Source organism: Tachyglossus aculeatus, chromosome 4 (assembly GCF_015852505.1).
Source record: "Tachyglossus aculeatus isolate mTacAcu1 chromosome 4, mTacAcu1.pri, whole genome shotgun sequence".
NCBI classification, from domain to species: Eukaryota; Metazoa; Chordata; class Mammalia; order Monotremata; family Tachyglossidae; genus Tachyglossus; species Tachyglossus aculeatus.
Genome location: NC_052069.1, coordinates 50,143,486 through 50,170,941, shown reverse-complemented (window position 1 = coordinate 50,170,941; position 27,456 = coordinate 50,143,486). Strand labels below are relative to the sequence as shown.

General features: G+C 44.4%; 1 protein-coding gene across 7 annotated transcripts in view; it reads right to left on the bottom strand.

Moving 5' to 3' along the window:
• Nucleotides 1-10,049: 10,049 nt before the first annotated feature.
• TLCD4 (TLC domain containing 4) overlaps nt 10,050-27,456 on the bottom strand; it is a 61,320-nt gene continuing 43,913 nt past the window's right edge. For all 7 annotated transcript variants that reach the window (XM_038745127.1, XM_038745128.1, XM_038745129.1 and 4 more), the window contains 2 exons: nt 17,429-17,502; nt 10,050-11,395 (listed from right to left, as the gene is read on the bottom strand). In XM_038745127.1, coding sequence (XP_038601055.1) covers nt 11,080-11,395; nt 17,429-17,502 — 390 coding nt within the window. In that variant the 3' untranslated portion in view covers nt 10,050-11,079. The remainder of the gene's footprint in view (nt 11,396-17,428; nt 17,503-27,456) is intronic.

Here is a 27,456-nt window from a genome sequence, read left to right as displayed (position 1 = left end):
GGCCCTTGCTCCATCCGCTAGACCATGCTGCTTCTCTTCTGTCCAGTCACCCCTCTACACCATCTTTTTCCTTCTTCTCCACCTGCCTCTCTGGCCGCTGATACTCATCCAACCCCTGGTTCTAGCCTGGGGAAAACAGGATCCAATACCACAGATCGCTCTCCAATAGGCCTTTATAATAATATAATAATAATAATAATCTCCTTTATAATAATAATAATAATAATGGTGCTTGTTAAGCACTTACTATATGCTGAGCACTGTTCTAAGTGCTGGGGTAGATACAGGGTAATCAGGTTGTCCCACGTGAGGCTCACAGTCTTAATCCCCATTTTACAGATGAGGGAACTGAGGCACAGAGAAGTTAAGTGGCTGGCCCAGGGTCACACAGCAGACAAGTGGCGGAGCCGGGATTCTAACCCACATCCTCTGATTCCCAAGCAGCCTGGCCTAGTGGCTAGACCCCGGGCCTGAGAGTCAGAAGGTCGGGGTTCTAAACCCGGCTCCGCCGCTTGTCTTTTGTGTGACCTTGGGTAAGTCACTTCTCTCAGCGAAGCAGCGTGGCTCAGTGGAAAGAACCCGGGCTTGGGAGTCAGAGGTCATGGGTTCTAATCCCAGCTCTGCCGCTTGTCAGCTGTGTGACATTGGGCAAGTCATTTCACTTCTCTGTGCCTCAGTTACCTCATCTGTAAAATGGGGATTAAGACTATGAGCCCCATGTGGGACAACCTGATTACCCTGTACACCCCCCCCCCCGCAGTGCTTAGAACAGTGCTTGGCACATAGTAAGCGCTTAACAAATGCCATCATTGTTATTGTTGTTCTCTGTCCTTCAGTTCCCTCATATGTAGAATGAAGATTAAGAGTGTGAGCCCTAAGTGGGACAGGAATTGTGCCAACCTGATCAACTTCTATTCATTCATTCGATCATATTTATTGAGCGCTTACTGTGTGCAGAGCACTGTACTAAGTGCTTGGGAAGTACAAGTTGGCAACATAATAATAATAATGGTATTTGTTAAGCGCTATGTGCAAAGCACTGTTCTAAGCACTGAGGAGATACAAGGTGATCAGGTTGTCCCATGTGGGGCTCACATTCTTAATCCCCATTTTACAGATAAGGTAACTGAGGCTCAGAGAAGTTAAGCGACTTGCCCAAGGTCACACAGCAGATATGTAGCGGAGCCGGGATTCAAACTCATGACCTCTGACTCCAAAGCCCGGGCTCTTTCCACCGAGCCAAGCTGCTTTCTCTATATGCAACATATAGAGACGGTCCCTACCCAACAGTGGGCTCACAGTCTAGAAGGGGGAGACAGAGAACGAAACAAAACATATTAACAAAGTAAAATAAATAGAATAAATATGTACAAATAAAATAGAGTAATAAATATGTACAAACATATATACAGGTGCTGTGGGGAGGGGAAGGAGGTAAGGCGGGAGGATAGGGAGGGGGAGGAGGGGGAGAGGAAGGAGGGGGCTCAATCTGCCCCAAGCACTTAGAATAGTGCTTAGCACATAGTAAGCGCTTAACAAGTACCATAATTATAATTATGAGCTGACCTCAGCTGCTGCTGCCTTCTCCCAGTTTCTCCCTTAGGGCAGCGAATGTTCCAGAGAATGTTCCGCCTTCTCCACCATGGCACCTCTACCCTTCTCCCAGATACCATCTGGTCCTCATCATTTGACTCCGCGCCCTCCACGCTTCCCCCCATCCTTCTTAGCTCACTCACTGTGCGCAGGGCACTGGACTAAGTCATCATCATCATCAATCGTATTTATTGAGCGCTTACTGTGTGTAGAGCACTGTACTAAGCGCTTGGGAAGTCCAAGTTGGCAACATATAGAGACAGTCCCTACCCAACAGTGGGCTCACAGTCTAAAAGGGGGAGACAGAGAACAAAACCAAACATACTAACAAAATAAAATAAATAGAATAGATATGTACAAGTAAAATAAATAGAGTAACAAATATGTACAAACTAAGTGCTTGGGAGAGTACAGTAGAACGGAGAGGCAGGACGGCCTAGCGGATAAAACGGCCCCAGGAGTCGGAGGGGCCTGAATTCTAATCCCAGGTCCACCGCTTGTCTGCTGCGTGACCTTGGACAAGTCACTTCAATCAATCAATCAATCGTATTTATTGAGCGCTTACTGTGTGCAGGGCACTGTACTAAGCGCTTGGGAAGTCCAAGTTGGCAACATATAGAGACAGTCCCTACCCAACAGTGGGCTCACAGTCTAAAAGGGGGAGACAGGGAACAAAACCAAACATACTAACAAAATAAAATAAATAGAATAGATATGTACAAGTAAAATAAATAGAGTAACAAATATGTACAAACATATGTACATATAGAGAAGCAACGTGGCTTAGTGGAAAGAGCCCGGGCTTGGGAGTCAGAGGTCATGGGTTCTAATCCCACCTCTGCCACTTGTCAGCTGTGTGACCTTGGTCAAGTCACTCATCTGTGCCTCAGTTACCTCATCTGTAAAATGGGGACTAAAAGCGTGAGCCCCATGTGGGACAACCTCATTACCCTGTATCTCCCCCAGTGCTTCGAACAGTGCTTGGCACATAGTAAGTGCTTAACAAATGCCACAATTATTATTATAAAATGGGAATTAAGACTGTGAGCCCAACGTGGGACAAACTGATTACCTTGTATCTATCTCTGTGCTTAGAGGGGTGACTGGAACATAGTAAGTGCTTAACAAATACTATTATTATTATTTTATTATTATTATTATTCTCTGGTCCTCGGTTCCCTCATCTATAAAATGGGAATTCGTTCATTCATTCAATCGTATTTATTGAGCGCTTACTGTGTGCAGAGCACTGTACTAAGCGCTTGGGAAGTCCAAGTTGGCAACATATAGAGACGGTCCCTACCCAACAGTGGGCTCACAGTCTGGATGGGAGAGAGAGACAACAAAACAAAACATATTAACAAAATAAAATAAATAGAATAGTAAATATGTAGAAGTAAAATAGAGTAATAAATCTGTACAAACATATATACAGGTGCTGTGGGGAGGGGAAGGAGGTAAGGCGGGGGGGATGGGGAGGGGGAGGAGAGGGAGAGGAAGGAAGGGGGCTCAGTCTGGGAAGGCCCGGGTAAACCCATGCCAAAGGAGGGCTTGGGCGAGGAACAGGTTAGCATGGCTGGTTGGCACTCAATTCCTCAATGGGTTTGCTGCAGATGGTTTCACAAGGATGCCACCAAAACACCATCCACAAGTATCTGTATCCAAGAAACCTTTCATTCATTCATTCAATCGTATTTATTGAGCACCTACTGTGTACAGAGCACTGTACTAAGCGCTTGGGAAGTACAAATTGACAACAGAGACGGTCCCTACCCAACAACGGGCTCACAGTCTAGAAATCTACCCCAGAGCTTAGGGGAGCAGCATGGCCTAGGGAATAGAGCCCGGGCCTGGGCGTCAGAAGGTCATGGGTTCCAATCCCGGCTCTGCCACTCGTCTGCTGTGTGACCTTGGGCAAGTCACCTCACCTCTCTGGGCCTCAGCTACCTCATCTGGAAAATGGGGACTGAGACCGTGAGCCCCATGCGGGACAGGGACTGCGTTCAACCTGATCAGCTTGTATCTCCCCCAGCGCTTAGAACAGTGCTTGACACATAGTAAGCGCTTAACAAATACATTATTATTCTTCATTCATTCATTCATTCATTCATTCAACCTGGATACAGATTGCTCTTGCCATCTGCAGGTCAGCAGGTACGCAATAAAAATTAGGCATCCACAGTTAAACTCCTACCATAAATCTCCTGCTGTTACTTTCGGAGTCAACGCTGGCTTAACCCATGTGCCCAATTGCTGGCCTTTGCAGCTTGCCACAGACAATTGTATATGAGGCTGCATTAGCACTAATAACTAGGCATAATTTGTCAGCATTATGCCTGACAAATTATGCGTTGAAGGGGTAGGCGGAAGTTAGATGTGATTTCCTACTTTTCCCTGGCTAACAATTTTCCACACTTAGCCATGACTGTGGTGGCTGAATTTCCTAATCAATTAAAAAAAAACCCTCAATGAGCAGCATATCTCATCTTAGGAATTTCCTGCTGAATTCTCCCTTTGTTGACCCCACTGAAAACATGCAGATATCAACATTGTTTAATGGCAGTCCTATCCTATACAAGGTGAGGGGTACCGTACCCTGTCTCCTCTCTATCACCTGGCTTTAATGCGTATTTAGTACTCTGCTGGAGTCAATGTTGTTTCTTCAGTTGGTAACTTTTCTTTCATATGACTATCACACAATAAAAAAGTGTTAAGAATTATTTATTTATTAAGGTATCTGTTAAGCGCCTTACTATGCGCCAAGTATTGTTTCAAGTGTTGGAGTAGACTGGATGTTTGCTGTTAATATGCCTTGGAATAAATATTTCCATGTTAGGGACCAGTCATATCTTTCTAAAACGATACATTTCTTTCCAAAATGTCTGTTACTATTTGGATAAAAGTGACCAGATTCATTAAGGTTGCATGAGGGACACCTCAATTTCCATTTCCGTAGGACAGATTTGTTTTTCTTTTCAGTGAGAAGCCCATGTGGTAAATAGTTTGTTTCCAATATCACAACAAAATGGACTGCCTCTAACCTGAGTTCTAATCCCAGGTCTGCCAATTGTCTGCTGTGTGGTCTTGGACAAGTCACTTCACTTCTCTGGGCTTTGGTTCCCTCATCTATAAAATGGGAATTAAGACTGTGAGCCTCAAGTGAGGTATGGACTGTGTCTAACCTGATCAGTCTGTATCTGCCCCAGCACTAAGTACGGTGTCTGAAACTTTCATTCATTCATTCATTCGTATTTATTGAGCACTTACTGTGTGCCAAACACTGTACTAAGCGCTTGGGAGAATACAATATAACAATAAATAGACACATTCCCTGCCCACAATGAGCTTACAGTCTAGAGGGGGAGCCAGACATTACTATAAATAAATTACAGATATAGACCAGGGGTGAAACAAAGGCAGTGGAAAGTCTTAAATACCATTCCAAAAAATAGAATTGGTAGACACATGCCCTGCCTACATGGAGCTTACAGTCTAAAACGGGAGACAGACATAAAAATAAATTACAGATAGAGGAAATGGCAATGTACAAGGATATGTACATAAGTGTCATGGAGTGAATATCAAAGTGCTTAAAGGGTACAGAGCCAAATGGATAGGTAGAACAGAAGAGAGAGCAAAGAGGAAAAATGAGCGTTCAGTATGAGGAGGCTTCTTAGAGAAGATGTGATTTTACTAATAATCAATCAATCAATCAATCATATTTATTGAGCTCTTACTGTGTGCAGAGCACTGTACTAAGCGCTTGGGAAGTACAAGTTGGCAACATATAGAGACAGTCCCTACCCAACAGTGGGCTCACAGTCTAAAAGGGGGAGACAGAGAACAAAACCAAACATACTAACAAAATAAAATAATAATAATAATAATGGCATTTGATAAATGCTTACTATGTGCAAAGCACTGTTCTAAGCGCTGGGGGGGATACAAGGTGATCGGGTTGTCCCATGTGGGGCTCACAGTCTTAATCCCCATTTTACAGATGAGATAACTGATGCTCAGAGAAGTTGTGACTTGCCCAAGGTCACACAGCAGACATGCGGTGGAGCTGGGATTAGAACCCATGACCTCTGACTCCCAAGCCCGTGCTCTTTCCACTGAGCCACGCTACTTCTCAGTAGGGTTTTGAACGTAGAGAAGAGCGGTTGTGTGTAGAATATGAAGGGGGAGGGCATTCAATCAATCATATTTATTTGAGCGCTTCCTATATATTAAGAACTTGGGAGAGTACAACGTAACAGACTTGGTAGACATGTTCCCTTCCCCTTTCCAAAGGAGGAGACAGACATTACTATAAATAAACGAATTACCGATATGTACATGAGTGCTGTGGGGTTGAGGGAGGGCTGAATAAAGCATGCAAATCCAAGGGCAAAGGCGATGCAGAAGGGAACAGGAGAAGAGGAAATGAGAGCTTAGTCGGAGAAGGCCTCTTGGAGGAGATGTGATTTTAATGAGGCTTTGAGGTGGGGAGAGCGATCATCTTTCGGCTAGGAAGAGGGAGGGCATTCCTAGCCAGAGGTAGGATGTGGGCAAGCGGTTGGCAGTGAGATAGACAAGATCGAGATACAGTGAGTAGGTTGGCATTGGAGGAGAAAGGTGTGTGGTCTGGATTGCAGTACGAAACAGAGAAGCAGCGTGGCTCAGTGGAAAGAGCACGGGCTTTGAAGTCAGAGGTCATGGGTTCAAATCCCAGCTCCACCACTTGTCCGCTGTGTGACTTTGGGCAAGTCACTTAACTTCTTCGGGCTTCAGTTACCTCATCTGTAAAATGGGGATTAAGACGGTGAGCCCCACATGGGACAACCTGATCATCCTGTAACCGCCCCAGCGCTTAGAACAGTGCTTTGCACATAGTAAGTGCTTAATAAATGCCATTATTATTATTATTAATCAGAGAGGTAAGGTAGCGGGGGACAAGCTGATTGAGTGCTTTAAAGCCAATGGTGAGGAGTTTGTATTTGATGTGGAGTTGGATGGGCGATGGTTTTGTAGAAAAGTGATCCGGGCAGCAGAGTGAACTGTGGACTGAAGTGGGGAGAGATAGGAGGCAGGAAGGTCAGCAAAGAGGTTGATGTGGTAATCAAGGTGGGCTAGGATAAATGGTTGGATTAATGTGGTAGTGGTTTGGATGGAGAGGAAAGGGTGAATTGTATAGGTGTTGTGAAGGTCGAAATGACAGAACCTGGTGACAGATTGAATATGCAGGTTGAATGAGAGAGGTGAATCAAGAATAATGCCAATGTTACAGGCTTGTGAGACCAGGAGGATCGTGGGGCTGTCTACAGTTAAGGGAAAGTCCAGGGAAGGGGCACAGAACAGTTAAGAGACTTGCCCAAAGTCAAACAGCTGATAAGTGGCGGGGCTGGAGTTAGAACCCACGACCTCTGACTCCCAAGCCCGGGCTCTTTCCACTAAGCCACACTGCTTCTGTGGCATTCCAGAAATATCCAAGTTGAGATGTCCTGAAGTCAGGTAATAGTGATCATTCGACTTGTCTAGTAAAAACCCAAATAGAGCTCTAAGCTCCATGTCAGCCATTGGAAGGGGCTCAAGTGGCTGCCAGTTGCTGAAGGGATATGTCTGGGTGGCAAGCGGAGGGCAGAGGAAGGAGATAAGATGCCCTGGTGCTTCCTTCCTGTAGCCAACCTTGGGAGGGAGGACAGTGGACTGACTGGAGGATCCCCTTGTCATTTGGGACGCTCATCTGAGAGCTAAGGGGGACAAGGTGAGTAGCAGCCTGAGGGGGAGAGGATGGACGTTGGAGAAAGAGCAAAAACTCCTATTGGCTTCAAAGCTGTCCATTACTTCGCCCTTTCTTACCTCCCCTCCCTTCTCTCCTTCTCCATCCCAGCCCGCACCCTCCGCTCCTCTGCCACCGCTAACCTTCTCACTGGGCCTCGTTCTCGCCTGTCCCGCCGTCGACCCCCGGCCCTCGTCCTATCCCAGGCCTGGAATGCCTTCCCTTCACACATCTGACAAACTAGCACACTTCCCCCCATTCAAAGCCCTACTGAGAGCTCACCTCCTCCAGAAGGCCTTCCCAGACTAAGCCCCCCTTTTCCTCTGCTCCCCCTCCCCTCCCCATCACCCCGACCCGTTCCCTTTACCACCCCACCCCACGGCACTTACGTATACATGTACATATAATTATAATTCTATTTATTTTTATTAATGATGTGTACATATCTATAATTATATTTATTTACAATGACGCTCCCGATGCCTGTTTACTTGTTTTGAGGTCTGTCTCCCCCCTTCTAGACTCTGAGCCCGTTGTGGGCAGGGATTTTCTCTATTTGTCGCTGAATTGTACTTCCCAAGCGCTTAATACAGTGCTCTGCACACAGTAAGTGCTCAATAAATACGATTGAATGAATGAAAGAGGGGTCTCACCTGTGACCTGTTCCTGGAAAGGATAACTCAGAGGATTTGGGACCCTACAGACATCATCAGGGATACAGCGTGGCTCAGTGGAAAGAGCACGGGCTTTGGAGTCAGAGGTCATGGGTTCGAACCCCAGCTCTGCCAATTGTCAGCTGTGTGACTTTGGGCAAGTCACTTAACTTCTCTGTGCCTCAGTTCTCTCATCTGCAAAATGGGGATTAAGACTGTGAGCCCCATGTGGGACAATCTGATCACCTTGTAACCTCCCCAGTGCTTAGAACAATGCTTTTCACATTGTAAGTGCTTAATAAATGTTATTATTATTATTATTATTATTGTTATTATTATTATATGGATCCTCCTAAAATGGCTCCAGGGACTATTATGGTCTGGAGGGCTGAGGTGATTCCAGCCTGCTTCAGGCTTCCATTTCAACATCAGTGGTATTTATTGAGCACTACTGTGTCCACAGCACTGTGCTAAGAGCTTGGGAGAGTACAATACAACAGAGCCCTGCCACAGGGCTTTCAAAATTGTTTGGAATTACCGAAACATCCTACATACAATCTTTTACTCTTTTTTAATGATTTTATTTCATTCGAGAGGAATGAACTTACAAAACATTTATATTTAATACATAAACCTTCCATTTACTCATCAGTTTTTCTTGCCCAATAACAAAAGTGAAGAAAAATATAGCTTGTTTGATTTCTTTAAATTTGAGAAGCATCGTATAGAATGTGCCACACGCCGTTCACTAAGTTTAAAACGGGTGGCCTTAAGTGCAAGAATTTAATACTTGATCATCCACATTTTGTCTTTAATAAAACTGCATAAATATAAATTGTTCAGTAATGTACAGTCTAAGGCTCTGCATTACTGTTTTTGAATCATGTTTCAAACCTTTATGAACCTAGCACCCAGTTTGAGGCTCAAAATATTTTCTTTACCTTGAAAGAAGACTAATAATCTAAGTACTTGGAGGATAAAGATGAAAACAATTGCACACGCCTCAGTCAGACTTACAATGAACGAAAAATTCTCCTTCACCTGCATATATTAAGGCAGTAATACAGCTAAGTGCACAGTGTCGGGAGTTATATTAGCATCGCTAGGGGATGGGTAGATACTTGTCAGTGACCATTTTGGGGCCCTTAACCCAATACAAATCCGAGCCAGACATATGTTGTCTCTGAGGCTGACAGGAAAGGGAGATGAGTGCTTTTCTATTACTTTAACTGCCATTTATTGTCAGAAGAAACGTCTTATTACTTTCAGTTTAGGCCTTTTCTATAAGCGAAATTAAATGAGAAAATGTTTTGGGAAAATGATACAAATGAAGAAAAATGTTTGGTAACTAATTTTCTTTGTTTTAGGGGACAGCGATAATGAAAATATTTCTCATAATCCCAATCAGTGGGTGGTTTCACAAGCAGCAGATAACCGACAAATGAGACGAACAACACTTCTTTTGCCAAAGACATTAACTGATATTTAAATTCAAAAAGGGGAAAATGACACAGGGACAAACAGAGAGGGGAGCAGAGCCCTATAGAGGAAACACTTACACTTCTTTCTGACTGTTAAAAACCAATTTACCAGGTTTGGATAATGACTGTTTTGGAATCTCTTCTGACGACAGTGCACATTCAAGGAACATAGGACCTGTCCCGCACTGAAGAAAGATTAAGCTGATGTAAATTGCTCCTGTTTTCTAAAGGAACTCTTTAAAAGTGGGAGAAAAGTGTCACTGGGGGAAAAAGATCCATTTGGATAAAATAAACTTGAGGTTTTCTTTTGTCAACTATAGGATTTGGTTATCAAATTTGATATTTGGTTAAGAGAAGCAGCGTGGGCCTAGGAATCTGAGGACCTGGGTCCTCATCCCAGGTCTGCCACTTGTCTGCTGCGTGACCTTGGGCAAGTCACTTTACTTCTCTATGCTTCAGTTGCCTCATCTGTAACATGGGGATTAAGACTGTGAGTCTCATGTGGACATGGATCGTGTCCACCCTGATTAATTTGTATCTCCCCCAGCATTTAGTACAGTACCTGGCGCATAGTAAGTACTCAATACCATAAAAAAGGGAAAAAAAAACCCTTCAAATTTTAACGAGAAAAAAAGTTCAAAATGAGCACAACACAAATCTCTAGACACCTGAAGGATTCAACAATAAAATGTAAGGTTATCCGTGACTAAGGTATTACCTACTCATTTCCTCTCCCAGAAATTGTGCCTTAGAATGACCTACCCGCGTTCCAGAGTCCTTTGATTAATACCAAAATTAGAAGCCGAATCACAGGCAAATGTTGATAGACAAGAAGAAGAGTGCCAAACAAGAAAATAGTGCTGTAAAAGGGCTCTATTTACAGTGCTAAAGGTGATCAAAATTCTGTCAGAAGAATTAACAGATAAAATTGGGTGCACTTCATAAATTCACGGACAAAATACCATTGCAGATAACAGAATTCAGAAATAGACTCCTCACTGTAGCTCTAAATTGTCCTTTTAAACCCCTTAAATTGTATCCATGCATGCAAGGCAGCAAAACCCAGATCTCAGAATAAAAGTTAAAAGTTTTCATTAGTCTTTCATAAAGTTAAAAAATGGATGTTGGCAATAAAATCTTGATTAATGATTCTAACAAATAAAAAGTAGAGAACATGCTTGTCAACAGAACTTAAATGTTAGTTCCTGATATTCACAGGGTTGGACCACATTACTTGGACTAACCTGAGTAAAAATATTCGGGACCATATTATCCAAGTCCAAGTACTAACTTGCTAATTCCCTTTAAGATAGCCTTTTGTTTTTTAAGTGCTTCACATCTTCAGCTATGCGTCACTTTTGGGGTCCTCACTACAGAGCTTGCTTTAGTTCACTGCTCCCCCAGACGGTTCAATAGGATCACCTTGAAATCAAGGGGCCCCTTCTTGTGCGGGCAATGAGGCCAGGGAAAGACCTGCAAAAAGAGGTCAAACCGTACTTCCATTAAAAAAAGGATTTGTGGCCAAAAGGCGCATAATTCCACTGAACCTAAATATCTGTAATCAAGTAGTTCGTTCTTCCGTGTCCCATTTTCAGTCAAATTTTCCATTTTCTTGTCCTTTGGCTTCCTCCTTTCTGATGAGAAGAATGACTTTGAGGCACCCCTTGGTAATTTTGACCATCCACATGACGTTCATAACATCCAAAACAAAGCTGGAGCCAATCCAAGCACTTTGGGCCCCGAATCCTAGTCTGTTGTACGCTTCCGTTCCAAATGCAGCCAAAATATAGCCATAAAAAGAAGGGATAACTGTAATTCTTACAATGAAGAATACTACAGTCATTAGTATGCCATTGATGATGTTAGCTTTTGAAGCTTTGGGATACTTCAGCACTTCAAAGAACCACCTGAAAAATAAAAGTTTTTGCATAATCTTGGAGATGTGTTGAGAATTATTTTTCATTCGTGGGTGGGCAATAGGAATCAATCAATCCATCCTATCTATCGTCACCAATGGTATTCATTCATTCATTCAACTGTATTTATTGAGCGCTTACTGTGTGCAGAGCACTGCACTAAGCACACAATATGACAGAGTTGGTAGACATGTTCCCTGTCCACAACAAACTTACAGTTCAGAACTTTTTTGACAATGGGTGCTTTCTAACTGTTCCTTAATCTACACCCCCTCCCCGAAAATGTGTAAACGTAGTGAGATAATTAAATGATGGGCAAACAATATAAAATAATTCTCTCATCAGTCATGTGTATATGTGATTACAAAGCTAGTTTTCAAAGGGAGAAGAAACAACAAAAAATTCAAAGTGTGGAACAAAAAAGACAGAAATATGATATGGAGAATAGCCTGTTAGGAAACCAACAAACCAAACACAAAGAAGCTGCGGAAGCATAGATGTCAAGCGCTTAGTATAGTGCTCTGCACACAGTAAGTGCTCAGTAAACACAAATGAATGAATGAATGAATGAATGAATGAATGTCTTTAGACTGAGAACATGAAAAGAGAACAGATGGATTATTCAAGGCAACCAAAGAAGATAGGTGGAAAGGGTCAAATCAATTTGCCCATTAACCTTTTCCTGATATTTTATTAGTAAAACAGCCTATTTGGGAATTCCCTAAGTATTATATAAAAGGGTATATTTTGTTACATAAAATGACCCCTAAAATCAAAATACTGCGTCAGTGAACTCAATATAGTTGCTACTGCTGCTTATGTAAGATAAATCTTATTTTATCTAAAACAAGCATAGTAATTCAAGACTGGGGACGGGGTTGTGATTTTTCAATTTATATAAATCTTTTCTTCTATGAAGCCTAAAGAATGTCACAGATATTTTATTAACCCTCAGAGCCAGGCTGGGCAAGACCCACGTTATAATTCGCATCACACTGATAAGCAAAGAGACCTAGAGATCAGGTGATTTAAACAAAGAGAGGAAGTCAACAGTAGATCTTGAACTAGAACCCAGGCTCAACTCCCAGTTCGAAATGTTTCCTTCTCATCTTTCCCAGGTGTCTTTCTGAAATAAAGCCTTGGAAAGAACTTTAGAGTAATGGAGGAAACACACACAATTCCTTAAGTAGAAGCACTGTCTAGTGGCTAGAGCACAGGCCTGGGTGTCAGAGGACCTTGGTTCTAATCTCGGCTCCACCACTCGTGTGCCGTGTGACCCGAGGCAGGTCACTTCACTTCTCTGTGCCTCAGTTGCCTCATCTGTAAACTGGGGATTAAGACTGTGGGACTCATGTGGGATATGGACTGGGTCCAAGCAGATTAGCTTACATCCCTCACAGGGCTTAATACCCTATATTGTTATAGGGTACTCTCCCAAGTGCTTAGTACAGTGCTTTGTACACGGTAAGCGCTCAATAAATATGACGGAATGAACAAATGAATGGAGTGCCTGGAACACAGTAAGCACTTAACAAATACCATTAAAAAAAGCTGAGGAGAGCAGGAAAAAAAAAAGTACAATACTCAATTGCTCAGATTCCCCCCTCTCCTCCCATGTACTGTCTCTCCGGTTTTCAACTTTGTAGCCTTCCATAAATTTATAATTCTCTACACAGCACTTTGCATTATTAGAAAGCACAATGTCAACTTAAGAGACAATCATATTTGCCAAGCCGGCAGATTTGTAACTATTACTTTGCTGCAGTAAGTCACGTAGAACTTCTGCCAGCGATTCAATCTTTTCGCCCAAAGGAGGCCTCTGAACACCACAGTTTATAACGCTGGGTCACCTCAGGGCTGCCGTGGGGATAAATATCATAAAATCCATTAATAGCATTACTGAGCATCTGCCCAAGCGCTTGAGAAACTACAAAATAATTTGTATTCCTGACCCAAGCCCTTGCAGACACAAATTATGGATATCATCAGGTCAAAGCTTGATCCGGACCAGATTGACCTGGGGAATTGAGATCTCTTAGAGAAAAGTGATGGGGAAGGGTGATGGGAGATTTAATTGGGATGTCAAATACCCATACACTCCCACTAACAAAAACAGCATCCAATCTGGAGGAGAACCGAAAAACCCACTAAGGCCTAGCGGTAAAGGCTCGGGGGCACCTAAAGAGCCAGTTTAATAATAATAATAATAATAATGATGGCATTTATTAAGCACTTACTATGTGCAAAGCACTGTTCTAAGCGCTGGGGAGGTTACAAGGTGATCAGGTTGTCCCACGGGGGGCTCACAGTCTTAATCCCCATTTTACAGTTGAGGTAACAGGCACAGAGAAGTTAAATGACTTGCCCAAAGTCACACAGCTGACAAATGGCAGAGCCGGGATTTGAGCCCATGACCTCTGACTCCAAAGCCTGTGCTCTTTTCCACTGAGCCACGCTGCTTCTCGGGAGTCATGTATTCAACAGTCTGTGACATTATTTGTCTGTCTTGGGGGGCGGGGGGGGGGGGGTCACCTACCTTTTTGTGCCAATGAGACACATACAATAAAACTCTTAATAATAATAATAATAATAATGGCATTTATTAAGCACTTACTATGTGCAAAGCACTGTTCTAAGCGCTGGGGTAGATACAAAGTAATCAAGTTGTCCCACGTGGGGCTCACAGACTTAGTCCCCATTTTACAGAGGAGGTAACTGAGGCCCAGAGAAGCTAAGTGACTTGCCCAAAGTCACACAGCTGACACGTGGCGGAGCTGGGATTTGAACACATGACCTCAGACTCCAAAGCCCTGGCTCTTTCCACTGAGCCATGCTGCTTCTCGGGAGTCATATATTCAACACTGTGACATTATTTGTCTGTCTTGGGGGCAGGGGGGGTGGTCACCTACTTTTTTGTCCCGATGAGACACACAAAATAAAACTCTTACGCAGTCGGGGTGCCAAATGCCAGACATCTGTGAGGCTGATGGTCATTATGTCCCACTGGACAGGGTGCAATGTCATTGTGCTCAATGGCTAGTTCATGACAATAGCTATGGTGTTGGGAGGGGACAGGGTGGGATCGGCGTGCTGCAGTGGATAGACTGTGGGCCTGAAACTCGGAAGGTCAAGGGTTCTAATCCCAGCTCTGCCATCTGTCTGCTTGTGGGGCCCTGGGCAAGTCGCTTCACTTCTTTCATTCCTTCATTCATTCAGTCATATTTTATTTAATTACCTCATCTGTAAAACGGGGATCGAGACGGTGAACCCTATGTGGGACAGGGACTGTGTCCATCACAATTTGCTTGTACCCACTCCAGCGCTTCGTACAGTGGCTGGTGCACAGAAAGTACCAAATACGATAATTATTATTATTATTAAGGGGAGAGAGGGAGGCATGGTGTAATGGGTTGGCAGCAGCAGAGGTCAGCCGCCCTCCCCATGCCTCTCAAGGATGAGAGCCGACAACGCCCTCCCAGCCAGGCATCAGTAGCAACAGAATGGCCACCATTCACACCCTGGCCCCACCAGATGGGACAAAAGTGCCCCTTCCTCCTATACTGGGGTTACCATGAGGCCTCTGGGGACATTTGGGTTCTGCTCTCCCCAGCTCAGAGAAAAATACTGTCCTGCCCCAGTTGTCCAGAACGGGCTTCATCTGGAGACTCTCCTCCCTCCATCTGATGGAAGGGGTCAGTTGTGCCCTTTTACAAAAGGGTGGAACTTGCCCTCCTTGGGTGGAGTAGAGTGGCTTCGCCCATCCCAAGGGCACAGGGGGTGGGGGTTAGAAAGGTGTAGGTCCAGACCCTCTGGGACCTCCCAAAGTAGGGAACGGGCCTGTGTCCCTCCGTCAATCAATCAATCTCATTTATTGAGTTCTTACTGTGTGCAGAGCACTGTACTGAGCACTTGGGATAATACAGCATGGTTTAGTGGATGAAGTACGGGCTTGTGAGGCAGAAGGACCTAGGTTCTAATCCCAGCTCCGCCACATGTCTGTTTTGTGACCTTGGGCAAGTCAATTCACTTCTCTGGGCCTCAGCTCCCTCACCTGTAAAATGGGGATTAAGACCGTGAGCCCCATGTGCGACACGGACTGTGTCCAACCTGATTATGTCTTATCTTCCCCAGGGCTTAGAGCAGTGTCTGGCACATAGTAAGCACTTAACAAATACTACAATTCTTATTAGTATTATTATTACAACAGGACAATAACAGACCTGTTGCCTGCCCACAACGAGCTTCGGTGGTCTGCCTGTTTCTATCTTCCCATATTTCCTTTTCTCCCCAGTAGTGAGGAGCCAGGTATGCTACTTATAATAATAATAATACTGATGATGGCATTTATTAAGCACTTACTATGTGCAAAGCACTGTTCTAAGCACTGGGGAGGTTACAAGGTGATCAGGTTGTCCCACGGGGGGCTCACAGTCTTAATCCTCATTTTACAGATGAGATAACTGAGGCCCAGAGAAGTGAAGTGACTTGCCCAAAGTCACACTGCTGACAATTGGAGGAGCCAGGATGTGAGCCCCTTTAGACCGTGAGCCCGTTGTTGGGTAGGGACCGTCTCTATATGTTGCCAACTTGTACTTCCCAAGCGCTTAGTACAGTGCTCTGCATGCAGTAAGCGCTCAATAAATACGATCGAGTGAATGAATGAATTTGAACCCATGACCTCTGACTCCAAAGCCCATGCTCTTTCCACTGAGCCACGCTGCTTCTCCATGGCTGGGGTTCCACTCATGGTAGCTCAGCATGGGTCCCCTTTTAGCTCGAGGCCCTCTGAGGACCAGGCAGAGCTCCAAGAAGAGCCAGGTGCTCTTGGCCTGGAAAACACATGGCCCCTTCAGACAAAGCGAGGGAGGGAATGGGATGGTCACTGGCTGAACCCGGGATCCCAGGGGGCACGTTGGTTTCCAAAATGGTGATGGAAAGAGGCAAAATCAAAAGCTTTCAGCAGGGGAGGTGGGAGGTGGCCTACTGGAAGGAGTGCAGAGTGCCACTTTAAAGTCAGATGCATAAACAGTGCATCTTCTAAAGCCAATAATTCCAACTTTTTATCTTTGGAAGAGTAAGTTCTCCACTCTTTGGGAAAGGATCTGACCTATGAGTTGCTAGCCCCTGGAGAGCCTGAAGCCTGGCGTAGCAGCTAGAGTACGGGCCCGAGAGTCAGAAGGTCACAGGTTCTAATCCCGGCTCCGCCACCTATCTGCTGTGTGGCCCTGGGCAAGTCACTTAATAATAATAAAGATGACATTTGTTAAGCGCTTACTATGTGCAAAGCACTGTTCTAAGCGCTGGGGAGGTTGCAAGGTAATCAGGTTGTCCCAAGGGGGCTCACAGTTTTAATCCCCATTTCACAGATGAGGTAACTGAGGCCCAGAGAAGTTAAGTGACTTGCCCAAAGTCACACAGCTGACGGCAGAGTGGGGATCTGAACCCATGACCTCTGACTCCAAAGCCCATGCTCTTTCCACTGAGCCACGCTGCTTCTCATCACTTCTCTATGCCTCGATTACCTCAGTCTTTAAAATGGGGATTACGACGGTGAGTCCCATGCGATACAGGGACTGTGTCCACCCCAATTTGCTGGTATCCACACCGGCGCTTAGTACAGTGCCTAGCACAGTAAGTGCTTAATAAATACCACGATTCTTCTTCTTCTGGCACTTAGTACAGTGCTTAGCACAGTAAGTGCTTAACACATACCACGATTATTCTTCTTCAGGAGCACTACAGCACCCTGGTATAATGAGGTTCAATTTCCATATGAAGCAAGTATTTCCACTTTGGGTATGATTCATTCATTCATTCAATCGTATTTATTGAGCGTTTACTGTGTGCAGAGCACTGTACTAAGCGCTTGGGATGGAGAAGAGTGCTTAATAGAGTGCTTTGCACCCAGTGGGGACTCAATGAAATGCCATCGTTGCCACTGCTACTAGTAAAAAACATGGAAAATCATTTTTAGAGCACTTTAGTAAGTTCCTTAAACTGTTTTAATAACAAGACGCAACTTACCGCTGATTCACAAAAGGAGTAGAGAACTCTGCAAGCAGACGGAAATTACCCATATATGCCAGCATCCCTTGTACCTACATCATAAACATTTTAAAAATTTTGAAAGGTTAAAGATGTTAATTCTTAACCAAACTCCCATTTATTTAAAAAAAGTATATGATTTGTAAAAACTCTCCACTTTGCCAACATCTCCCAGATTATGGTTAAATAAATGTCTTCATTCATTCAATCAATCGTATTTATTGAGCGCTTACTGTGTGCAGAGCACTGTACTAAGCGCTTGGGAAGTACAAGTTGGCAACATATAGAGACGGTCCCTACCCAACAGCGGGCTCACAGTCTAGAAGGGGGAGACAGACAAAAAAACAAAACATATTAACAAAATAAAATAAATAGAATAGTAAATGTGTACAAGACGTACAATATGTCTTCCAATCTTCTCCCATCAGAATTTTATCAGCATCACTCAGTATTTTTTTTAGGTGGTAAAAAGTTTCCATTAAACTTCAAAGTGAACTTCAAAAAAAAAGATAGTTCATTTTTCTTTTGTTAAAATGGCAACTTTTAAAGAGTTTTTTCAAAGAAGAGATGAATCGGTTATGAAAACTGAAAAGGTGACTAATGATAGCATGCTCAAGTAACAAAAGGAATGACCACAAAGAATTGAAAACTTAAAAGTCAATAATATATATATAGTATTGGGCATATATATATACATACATATATATATACAAAGAATTGAAAACTTAAAAGTCAATACTATATATATAGTATTGTATATATATAGTATATATATATATATATATATATATATATATATATATAATGTATGGAGAGAGAGAGAGAGAGAAAGAGAGAGAGAAAGAGAGAGAAGCATGGCCTATTGGAAAGAGCACCAAGTTGGGAGTCAGAAGGTCATGGGCTCTAATCCCAGCTCTGCCACTTGTCTGCCGTGTGACCTTGGGCAAGTCACTTCACTTCTCTTGGCCTCAGTTACCTCATCTGTAAAATGGGGCTTGAGCTCCTTGTGGGACATGGACTATGTCCAACTTGTAACTACCCCACTTATTAGTATAGTGCTTGACACATAATAATAATAACTGTGGTATTTAATAATGATGGCATAGTTTAAGTGCTTACTATGTGCAAAGCACAGTTCTAAGCACTGGGGGGATACAAGGTGATCAGGTTGTCCCACAAGGGGCTCACAGTCTTAATTCCCATTTTACAGATGAGGGAACTGAGGCACAGAGAAGTTAAGTGACTTGCCCAAAGTCAGACAGCTGACAATTGGCAGAGTCGGAATTCAAACCCATGACCTCTCACTCCAAAGCCCATGCTCTTTCCACTAAGCCACGCTGCTTCTCTGTTAAGTGCTTACCAAGTGCTTACCATGTTCCAGGCACTGTACTAAGTGCCAGGGTAGATACAAGAAAATCGGGTTGGACACAGTCCCTGTCCCATGTGGGGCTCACAGTCTCAAACCCCCTTTTACAGATGAGGTAACTGAGGCCAAGAGAAGTGAAGTGACTTGCCCAAGGTCACACATCAGACAAGTGGCAGAGCTGGAATTAGAACCCACAACCTTCTGACTCTCGGGCCTGTGCTCTAGCCACTACACCAATCATATAGTAAGCGCTTAACAAATACTGTAGAAAAAAATTATAAAGCAATTAAACAAATTGAATTTATCTGTTAGGCCATGTTAATAATTTAAAACAATGTACATTAACAGCAAATCAGTTGCCCCCTCCACTTACAGAGCTAACATTTAACATATTTTACCACAGCTACCCGGACACCAGTCATTTTTCCTCTAGGGTTTGAATTGAAGACTACTGAGAAGTTTGTCTACTCTCAGACAGACCCAACTTAAATCCAACAGACATACCAAAATCTGTGATCCAGCCCACCTGAATCCCTACATATATGCATATTTTTTTGAAGTTGCAAGCACAGAAGAACCAGCCCGTTAAATGTAGCGTGGCAACACAGTCCTTTCCTGGGCCATAACTCATTAAACGTTGCTATCCTGGCTGCACTCGATTAATAACAATAATTTATTAAGTGCTTACTATGTTGCCAGGCCCTGTACTAAGCGCTGGGGTGGATATGAGCAAATCAGGTTGGGCACAGTCCCTGTCCCACGTGGGGTTCACAGTCTTAATCCATTTTTTACAGACGAGGAAACTAAGGGCCAGAAAACTGAAGATACTGCCAAAGGTCACGCAGCAGACGAGTGGCGGAGCCGGGATTAGAACCCAGGTCCTTCTGATTCCCAGGCCCGTGCTCTATCCACTAGGCCATACTGCTTCTCAATTCCCAGCCCAACAGAACAGAACTCGATGGGAAACCTGACTATTTAAATGTCCTTTTTGGTTCTTTTTCTTTTTATAATAGTATTTGTTAAGCCCTTATTCTGTGCCAGGCACCGTACTAAGCTCTGGGGTAGATACAAGGTCATTAGGTTCGACACAGTCCATGTCTCACAGTCTTCATCCCCCTTTTACAGAGGAGGTAACTGAGGCATCAGGGAAGTTAAGTAATTGGCCCAAGGTCACACAGCAGACAAGTGCTGGAGCTGGATTTAGAACCCAGGTCTTTCTAACTCCCAGGACCATGCTTCTATAATGGGCCACAGTGCTTCGGCTGTTCTGGCCTCATTCCTTTACCTTTGTGCTTAGTGGACAGAGGAGGCAGTAAGAAGGGGTAAAAGTAGGGGAGGTTATCCAAACCTTCCCCAACTTAAGTGGATTCAAACTAGGCCTAGTCCAACTGGGCTTTAGAGGCTTAAAGGTTGTGCAGAATTCCAGGTCTGGCCAGATTTCAGCAGGACTCTCTACTCCTCCTGTATTTAACTAATAATAGCTTTAAAAGCATGCTTTTTTAAAAAAAAAAACTTCTTTGATTTCTGATATTTAAGATGAAAAATGGTAAATCATTTATTCCTCCTTAGCCAAAGTGTGGGTAGCAGTGGGCTCCTATGGAGGAAAGGTTTCATGAAGCTATTAGGTACTCGGGCGGAGGAAGAGGAAAGAGAGGCAGATTCTGAACATCCAAACTGTCTCGAAAAACAATTCATATCCCCCAGACTCCTTTCACCCGGTAAACTCAGTAGTTTTGATTTTGTCAGTAGCTTCTCAAAAGGATAACAATAATAATAACAATACTGGTATTGTTAGTACAGTGCTCTGCACACAGTAAGCGCTCAATACGATTGATTGATTGATTGGTATTTGCTAAGCGCTTACTCTGTGCCGGGCACTGTACTAAGCACTGAAAGAGAAGCAGTGTGGCTCAGTGGAAAGAGCACGGGCTTTGGAGTCCAATCCCAGCTCTGCCCCTTGTCAGCTGTGTGACTTTGGGCAAGTCACTTCACTTCTCTGGGCCTCAGTTACCTCATCTGTAAAATGAGGATGAAGACTGTGAGCCCCCCGTGGGACAACCTGATCACCTTGTAACCTCCCCAGCGCTTAGAACAGTGCTTGGCACATAGTAAGTGCTTAATAAATGCCATTATTATTATTATTAGTAGTAATAATAATAATAATAATAAATGCCATCATCATCATCATCACTGGGGTGGATACAAGCCAATCAGGTTGGACAGACCCTGTCCCACATGGGGCTAATGATATTATTATTATTATTGTTATTATTATTATTAACAAATGCCATCATCATCATCATCATCATCACTGGGGTGGATACAAGCTTATCAGGTTGGACAGAACCTGTCCCACATGGGGCTAATGATCTTAATCCTCATTTTACAGATGAGGTCACTGAAGCCCAGAGAAGTGAAGTGACTTCCCCAGGGTCACACAGAAGACAAGTGGCGGATCTGGGATTAGAACCCCGGACCTTCTGAATGCCTGGCCTGTGCTCTAGCCACTAGACCACGCTGCTTCCATAAAGTACTGAGGTCCTGGCGATCCCCACTTCCAGACTCTGGCCCAAACACAGCCCTAACGGTTAATGCACATATCGGCAGCAACTCCAGCCAGAAATATGACAAATAGAAAGAGTTCATGCCTTGGAGTCAGAAGTAGCCTGGAAGCAGTGTGGCTTAATGGAAAGAGCCCGGGCTTGGGAGTTAGAGGCCATGGATTCTAATCCTGGCTCTGCCACGTGTCTGCTGTGTAACCCTGGGCAAGTCACTTCACTTCTCTGTGCCTCACTTACCTCATCTGTAAAATGGGGATTAAGATTGCGCATCCCACATTGGACAACCTGCTTACCTTGTATCTACCCCAGCTCTTAGAATAGTGCTTGGCACATAGTAAGCGCTTAATACCATCATTCTTATTATTATTATTAAGTTCTCATCCTGGCTCCACCACTTGTCTACTATGTGACCTTGGGCAACCCTCTCTTGACCCCACCTCACCTTCTAGTTATCGACCCATCTCCCTCCTACCATTCCTTTCCAAACTCCTTGAACGAGTCGTTTCCACGCGCTGCCTCGAATTCCTCAACAGCAACTCTCTCCTCAACCCCCTCCAATCTGGCTTCCGTCCCCTACAGTCCACAGAAACTGCCCTCTCAAAGGTCACTGATGACCTCTTGCTTGCCAAATCCAACGGCTCTTACTCTATCCTAATCCTCCTCGACCTCTCGGCTGCCTTCGACACTGTGGACCACCCCCTTCTCCTCAACACGCTATCCGACCTTGGCTTCACAGACTCCGTCCTCTCCTGGTTCTCCTCTTATCTCTCCAGTCATTCATTCTCAGTCTCTTTTGCAGGCTCCTCCTCCCCCTCCCAACCCCTTACTGTGGGGGTTCCTCAAGGTTCAGTTCTTGGTCCCCTTCTGTTCTCGATCTACACGCACTCCTTTGGTGACCTCATTCGCTCCCACGGCTTCAACTATCATCTCTACGCTGATGACACCCAAATCTACATCTCTGCCCCTGCTCTCTCTCCCTCCCTCCAGGCTCACATCTCCTACTGCCTTCAGGACATCTCCATCTGGATGTCTGCCCGCCACCTCAAACTCAACATGTCCAAGACTGAACTTCTTGTCTTCCCTCCCAAACCCTGCCCTCTCCCTGACTTTCCCATCTCTGTTGACGGCACTACCATCCTTCCCGTCTCACAAGCCCGCAACCTTGGTGTCATCCTCGACTCCGCTCTCTCGTTCACCCCTCACAACCAAGCCGTCACCAAAACCTCGGTCTCACCTCCGCAACATTGCCAAGATCTGCCCTTTCCTCTCCATCCAAACCGCTACCCTGCTCGTTCAAGCTCTCATCCTATCCCATCTGGACTACTGTATCAGCCTCTTCTCCGATCTCCCATCCTCCTGTCTCTCCCCACTTCAATCCATACTTCACGCCGCTGCCCAGATTGTCTTTGTCCAGAAACGCTCTGGGCATGCTACTCCCCTCCTCAAAAATCTCCAGTGGCTACCAATCAATCTGTGCATCAGGCACAACCTCCTCCCCCTGGGCTTCAAGGCTGTCCATCCCCTCGCCCCCTCCTACCTCCCCCCTCCCTTCTCTCCTTCTCCAGCCCAGCCCGCACCCTCTGCTCCTCTGCCGTTAATCTCCTCACCGGGCCTCGTTCTCGCCTGTCCTGCCGTCGACCCCCGGCCCACGTCATCCCCCGGGCCTGGAATGCCCTCCCTCTGCCCATCCGCCAAGCTAGCTCTCTTCCTCCCTTCAAGGCCCTACTGAGAGCTCACCTACTCCAGGAGGCCTTCCCAGACTGAGCCCCCTCCTTCCTCTCCCCTTCGTCCCCCTCTCCATCCCCCCGCCTTACCTCCTTCCCTTCCCCACAGCACCTGTATATATGTATATATGTTTTTACATGTTTAATACTCTATTTATTTTACTTGTACATATTCTATTTATTTTATTTTGTTAATATGTTTGGTTTTGTTCTCTGTCTCCCCCTTCTAGACTGTGAGTCCACTGTTGGGTAGGGACCGTCTCTCTATGTTGCCAACTTGTACTTCCCAAGCTCTTAGTACAGTGCTCTACACGCAGTAAGCGCTCAATAAATACCACAATGAATGAAAAGTCATTTCACTTCTCTGGGCCTCAGTGACCTCATCTGTACAATGGGAATTAAAACTGTGAACCCAAAGTGGGACAGGGACTGTGTCCAATCTGATCATCTTGTATCTACCCTAGCACTTAGTACAGTGCTTGGCACATAGTAAGCACTTTACAAATGTCATAAAATAAAAAGGTTCACCTCTACACTGTAAATGAAAATTGGTACTCTGCAATAAACCTATAATTCTTTCTGTTCCTGGTCACATTCTGAGATCTTCTGACTTGGAATAATGTAAATTACTCTCTAAATATATAACCTAGAGGCTTTTAGTAGTTTTAGTTGGACATTAATACCAAAAAAAATCCAACAAGAAAAAAGTCAGAAACCACAGTTCTTAGGTTAACAAATATTTTGTTTTACAGTCTCAAGCTCATTGTCTGTAGTGAGAAGCAGCATGGCCTTATGGAAAGAACATTGGTTTGGGAGTCAGAGGACCTGGGTTCTAATCCTGTCTCCACTACCTGTCAGCTGCGTAATCTTGGGCAAGGCACTTTTTTTTCCCCAATGGTATTTGTTTAGTGATTACTGTGCGTCAGACATTGTACTAAATTCTTGCCTTCTAGTCATTAGACTGTAAACTCCCCTCTAGACTGTAAGCTCATTGTGGGCAGTGAATGCGTCTACTTACTGTTATACTGTGCTCCCCCAAACGTTTAGCACAGTGCTTTGAACACAGTAGTCGCTCAATAACCATGACCGAACGAATTTCTCTGTGCCTCAATTTCCTCATCTATAAAATGTAGATTAAATCCTACTCCCTCCAATTTGGACTATGAACCCAATGTAGGACAGGGATGCTGTCCAACCTGATTATCTTGTTTCTGCTCCAGCATTTAGTAAAGTTCATGGCATGAACTATAAAAAAAAATAGTGCTGGAAAAAAAGGGAGACCAATAACATGCCCATAAAAACATTTGGATTTACTTCAATCTGCCAGAAGCATTCCTATGCTGCACGCATATATGTAGTTTTTCCATTTTGTTTTTAAAAGGTATTTATTAATAATAATAATAATAATAATAATAGCATTTATTAAGTGCTTACTATGTGCAAAGCACTGTTCTAAGCACTGGGGGGGATACAAGGTGATGAGGCTGTCCCACGTGGCTCTCGCAGTCTTCATCCCCATTTAACAGATGAGGTAACTGAGGCCAAGAGAAGTGAAGTGACTTGCTCAAAGTCATACAGCTGACAAGTGGCAGAGCCAGGATTTGAACCCATGACCATTTGTTAAGCGCTACTATGTTCCAGATGCTGTACTAAGTGCTGGGGTAGATTCAAGGTAATCAGAATGGACACAGTCCATGTCCCATTTGGGGCTCACAGACTCAATCCCCCTTTGACAGATGAGGTAATTGGGGCATAGAGAAGTAAAGTGACTTGCCCAAGGTCATCCAGCACATAAGTGTCAGACGTGGGATCAGAACCCAGGTCTTCTCACTCCCAATGCCCATGCCCTTTCCACTAGGCTAGGCTGCATCTAATGTAGTACTTGTCATTTCCTTACTGCCCCTCAGTCAATTGCCTCAAAGCACCTGAGCCAAACATTTCCACCTTGAAATTATTTTTAAAAGATAAGTTAATATACTGTTACTATATTGAAATAAACTGTTGACAGCTAACATTTCTAGACTGTGAGCCCGCTGTTGGGTAGGGACCGTCTCTATATATTGTCAACTTGTTCTTCCCAAGCGCTTAGTACAGTGCTCTGCACACAGTAAGAGCTCAAAAAATATGATTGAATGAATGAATGAATCATCAAAAAGCAGCGGAGCTTACTACGAAGGAAACTTTCATCCAGAATGTCACTCTTGTCCCTTCATCTTTGGTTCTGTAATCTCACTCCTCTTCCAATCTATTTTTTCTGTCTTTCCAATGGTTGCCCATTACCTATTTGTCAATCGATTGTATTTATGAGAGTACTTACTAGGAGCTTAGCACTCTAAAACCACATCCAACAGAGAACTCCTTACCACTGGCTTCCAGGCACTCAATTGGCTCAACCTCTTCTACCTTACCTCACTCATCTCCTTCTACAACATTGCCAAGATCCGCCCTTACATTGCCAAGATCTGCCCTTTCCTCTCCATCCACACCGCTACCCTTCTCATTCAAGCTCTCATCCTATCCCTTCTGGACTACTGCATCAGCCTTCTCTCTGATCTCCCATCCTCATGTCTCTCCCCACTTCAATCCATACTTCATGCTGCTGCCCGGATTGTCTTTGTCCAGAAATGCTCTGGGCACATTACTCCCCTCCTCAAAAATCTCCGGTGGCTACCAATCAATCTGCGCATCAGGCAGAAACTCCTCACCCTGGGCTTCAAGGCTGTCCATCCCCTCGCCCCCTCCTACCTCCCCTCCCTTCTCTCCTTCTCCAGCCCAGTCCGCACCCTCCGCTACTCTGCCACTAACCTCCTCACCGGGCCTCGTTCTCACCTGTCCCGCCATCGACCCCCAGCCCACGTCCTCCCCCTGGCCTGGAATGCCCTCCCTCTGCCCATCCGCCAAGGTAGCTCTCTTCCTCCCTTCAAGGCCCTACTGAGAGCTCACCTACTCCAGGAGGCCTTCCCAGACTGAGCCCCTTCCTTCCTCTCCCCCTCGTCCCGCTCTCCATCCCCCCCATCTTACCTCCTTCCCTTCCCCACAGCACCTGTATATATGTATATATGTTTGTACATATTTGTTACTCTATTTATTTATTTACTTTACTTGTACATATCTATTGTATTTATTTTATTTTGTTAGTATGTTTGGTTTTGTTCTCTGTCTCCCCCTTTTAGACTGTGAGCCCACTGTTGGGTAGGGACCGTCTCTATATGTTGCCAACTTGTACTTCCCAAGCGCTTCGTACAGTGCTCTGCACACAGTAAGCGCTCAATAAATACGATTGATGATGATACAACTCATCACCTCTGTAACACCAACCTACTCTCTGTATCTCAACTCTGTTCTGTCTCACCCCGACCCGTACTTTTCAAGCATTTAGTACAGTGATCTGCCCACAGTAAACACTCAATAAATACCTTTCAATGAATGAATGAATGAATTCATTCAATAGTATTTACTGAACACTAACTGTGTGCAGAGCACTGTCCTAAGTGCTTGGGAAGTACAAATCGGCAACATAAAGTCCTCCCTCTGTCCTAGAAGTCCCTCCCCCTTCATATCCAACAGACCACCACTCTCCCCATCTTCAAAGTCCTAGTAAAATGACATCTATGCCCAGTGGGCTTCCCTAACTAACCCTCATTCTCCCTCCTATTCCCCCTTTCTTCTGTATCACTTAGGCATTTGCATCTGCGCTCCTTAAGCACTTCTTCGCTATTCACCCCCCACTCAGCCCCACAGCACTTTTGTACGTATCCATTTACTCTGCCACTTTCCCCATCTGTAATTAATTTTAATATCTGTTTCCCCTTCTAGACTGTGAACTTCATGAGGTCAGGGATTGTGTCTACCCACTCTGTGTACTCTCTCAACCTCTTGTACAGTGCTCTGCACACATTAGAGAAGCAGCGTGGCTCAGTGGAAAGAGCCTGGGCTTTGGAGTCAGAGGTCATGGGTTCAAATGCTGACTCCGCCAATTGTCAGCTGTGTGACTTTGGGCAAGTCACTTGGCTTCTCTGTGCCTCAGTTACCTCATCTGTAAAATGGGGATTAAGACTGCGAGCCCCCCGTGGGAGAACCTGATTACCTTGTAACATCCCCAGTGCTTAGAACAGTGCTTTGCACATAGTAAGCGCTTAATAAATGCCATTATTATTATTAATCTCTAGACTTGAAGCTCCTTGTGGGCAGAGGATCTATGAACTTTGTTGTATCTTTTTCTCCCAAGAGCTTAGTACAGCACATGGTAAGCGTTTAACAAATGTTACTGATTGATTCCCACCCTGACCCTATTACTGTTACTACAGTAGTTAAAAATGGATTAAAATGAACAATGCTCAGAAAATATGACAGAGA